At 52.1% G+C, this 2,703-nt stretch overlaps 1 protein-coding gene across 1 annotated transcript in view; it reads left to right on the top strand.

Moving 5' to 3' along the window:
* Positions 1-2,703, top strand: part of LOC130589270 (fatty-acid amide hydrolase 1-like) — an 8,539-nt gene that overhangs the window by 5,292 nt on the left and 544 nt on the right. The window contains exons 8-14 of the mRNA XM_057390544.1: positions 12-137; positions 363-460; positions 772-871; positions 1,176-1,216; positions 1,596-1,635; positions 2,148-2,256; positions 2,553-2,700. Coding sequence (XP_057246527.1) covers positions 12-137; positions 363-460; positions 772-871; positions 1,176-1,216; positions 1,596-1,635; positions 2,148-2,256; positions 2,553-2,700 — 662 coding nt within the window. The remainder of the gene's footprint in view (positions 1-11; positions 138-362; positions 461-771; positions 872-1,175; positions 1,217-1,595; positions 1,636-2,147; positions 2,257-2,552; positions 2,701-2,703) is intronic.

Here is a 2,703-nt window from a genome sequence, read left to right on the forward strand (position 1 = left end):
TGTCCCTGCAGGTTTATTCCAGCACAAAACCCCTCCGCATCGGCTACTACGAGACCGATTTCTTCACCATGCCCAGCCCGGCCATGAGGCGCGCCGTCCGTGAGACCAAGCAGCTCCTGGAGGAGGCCGGCCACACGGTAGGAGCCTCTCGGGGGGCTGCTCGGGCAGGGGGACGAGCCCATCCTGTGTATTTCGACTCATCTGCTGTTCCTCGAAGGGAGAACGTTGTTTGCATGGAATGATGGAGGTTTTCCTGAGGGCTCATCAGGAAATCCCCAGCCCGGCCCGGCCTGTCTCAAGCCCTCAATGGCTTCTCCCACACAGTGCCTGTGCCACTGAACCCCTCCCCACTGTCCTTCCAGCTGGTGCCCTTTGAACTCACAAACGTGGACTACGTGATCTTTAACTACTGCGTCAGGGGAATGTTTGCAGATGGAGGCAGCTCCTTTGTCAGGAAATTGTGAGTGTGGCCTGAAATGGTTTCGTGAGGTTCATGCCTGAGTATAAAAACCCTCCCTAGGGCCTGGCTGCCTTCTGGATACGGGCAGCAGATCTGCTGGGTGTAGGTGGTGGCTCTGGGGGRCTTAACATCAAGTGATTCAGCTGCACCTTGGGATTGTTACTAGCCTTGAAAGGAGGAGCTGATATCCCATAAATGTTGTGAGAATCAAGTGTTGCCCAGCAGAATGGGGCAAACCTCTTTGGGTTGGCCTGGGAAAAGCTGATCTACTGTGATTGCTGCTCAGCTAAATCYCCCTCTTTCCCTTTCAGCAAAGGGGAGATGGAGAAAAGCAGCATGGGGATGTTCTTCTGGGTGGCAAAGGCACCACACTGGCTGAAAACTCTCCTCTCCTGGATTGCTAAACCTTTCGTAAGGTCCATTTCTTTCTAGTGTAGACAGAGTTAAGCTGTATATGGTGAATAGCTTGTCTCCCRTTGCAATAAAGCTTTCTCGTGGAGCAATAACCAGGCATTGCTTYCTGGCTGTGCTCAGACACATCTCCAAACTGGAGGGATGCTATTTCTGTTCCTTCTCTCCCCTCTTTGGGGAAAATCCACAAGTCCTGCCTGAACACTGAGTAAACWGCTTGTATTTGTGACTGAGCTGTCTCAGAGGACAGAGCTGGGATTCTTATAAATTATTTTMCTTTTTWTTTTCACTTTCTCCTTCTCAGGTACCTCGATTGTCAAGTATCATAAGAAGCATGACAGAAAAGTGAGTACATMTGATTTTTTAAWTTTTTTAAAATTTGGTTTGCAGCAGTGTTTGTTGCATTATTGACACCACTGCAGCTGCACGTGTTTGAGAGAAAGCAAGGCAGAAAACACCAGGGTGGGATCAAACTTAGAGCAGTTTGTGTCAACACCATAATCCTGCTGGGTTTGTAAAACTTCCAGTTTTGAGGGTGGGAAAGAGAGCAGGGGTCACAGCCTTTTGCTTGGGAAAARGATGAAGCCTGTGGGAATGAAACACGATGTTGGCTTCAGCACTGGTTTGTGCATCCATCATGCCAAGAGGCAGGGACCCCATAAGGCAGAAGGAAGGTGTATGCACACAGAAGGATGCCTTTAATTGGGTTTGTTCCCTTTTACAGCACAGTGGATGAAGTCTGGAGCCTTCATCGTGAAATCGAGGTAAAGTATTGCAGTTTGGGATTAAATGGTTTTGGTTTGATTTCTCTTAGGGAGGAGGCAGATTCAGCACCCACTGAGGTCAGGACATGATCAGGTTGCTGGTGATGTGAGGTGGGAACTCACACTTAACAGATCTCACTTAGATGTGCAAGTTCTCAGAGTATTTAAAGATAAGGACAACACGTAGGCAAGTCCATGGTGCCAAACCAGACCTGAATTTTTGACACCTATAAAAATGTAGGCCATCAGACTTGCCTTAAATTCCCTTCTGGTTTTGCAAAGACCTATGCCCATGTCCCAGGTCACCCTGTGCCTGTGCACTCAGTCTTTCCCCACCTCCAGTTTACCAGGGAGAGGGTGCTTTGTAAGCCAGGAGGAATATTGTCCAGGCAGCAAAGGGTTTGTGGATCTTAGGAGGATCAGGCCTGTTGGCTGCCCCCAGGGAGGGGCCAAGAGCCCAGCTGGCAGCTGTGGGACAGTTCATCCACCCCACTGACACATCTCCCCTTCAGGACTTCTGCCACCAGTTCATTGGGCAGTGGAAGAAGCTGAATCTGGAYGTCATGCTCTGTCCCATGCTGGGGCCGGCTCTCGGCATCGGCTATCCTGCCAAGCTCTCAGGTAGGGAGGCCTTTGCCATGGCACTGTGCCCATATCCATGAGCAGAATTCCTCCTCCCTCCCACCCTCGGGGTGCTGGCCAGCAGCAGGAAGAGCTCAGCTCTTGGGACAGCTGCAGCCCAGCCCGTGGGGTGTGCCTGGAGCACTCCCTGGTGTTGTGGGGCCAAAGGGCCGATGTCCATCCCTAAGCCCCTGAGTTCCCAGTACCAGTGCCCCATTAGCTGGGATCCCACCTACACAGAGGGGTGAAGGGTTTCCCTGGGCAGGCTGGCACTGCAAGCTCCCCCTCTCCTGCAGTGGCAGTCAGCTACACCATGCTCTACAAYGCCCTGGACTTCCCGGCCGGCGTGGTCCCCGTCACACTGGTGACAGACGAGGACGAGGAGGAGCTGAGGAACTACAAGGGATACTACCAGGACTGGTGGGACCGGACCCTGGTGAAGGTGAG

This window comes from Malurus melanocephalus, unplaced genomic scaffold (genome assembly GCF_030028575.1).
Source record: "Malurus melanocephalus ecotype Western Australia unplaced genomic scaffold, MMel_1.1 scaffold_28, whole genome shotgun sequence".
In the NCBI taxonomy this organism is placed as follows: domain Eukaryota; kingdom Metazoa; phylum Chordata; class Aves; order Passeriformes; family Maluridae; genus Malurus; species Malurus melanocephalus.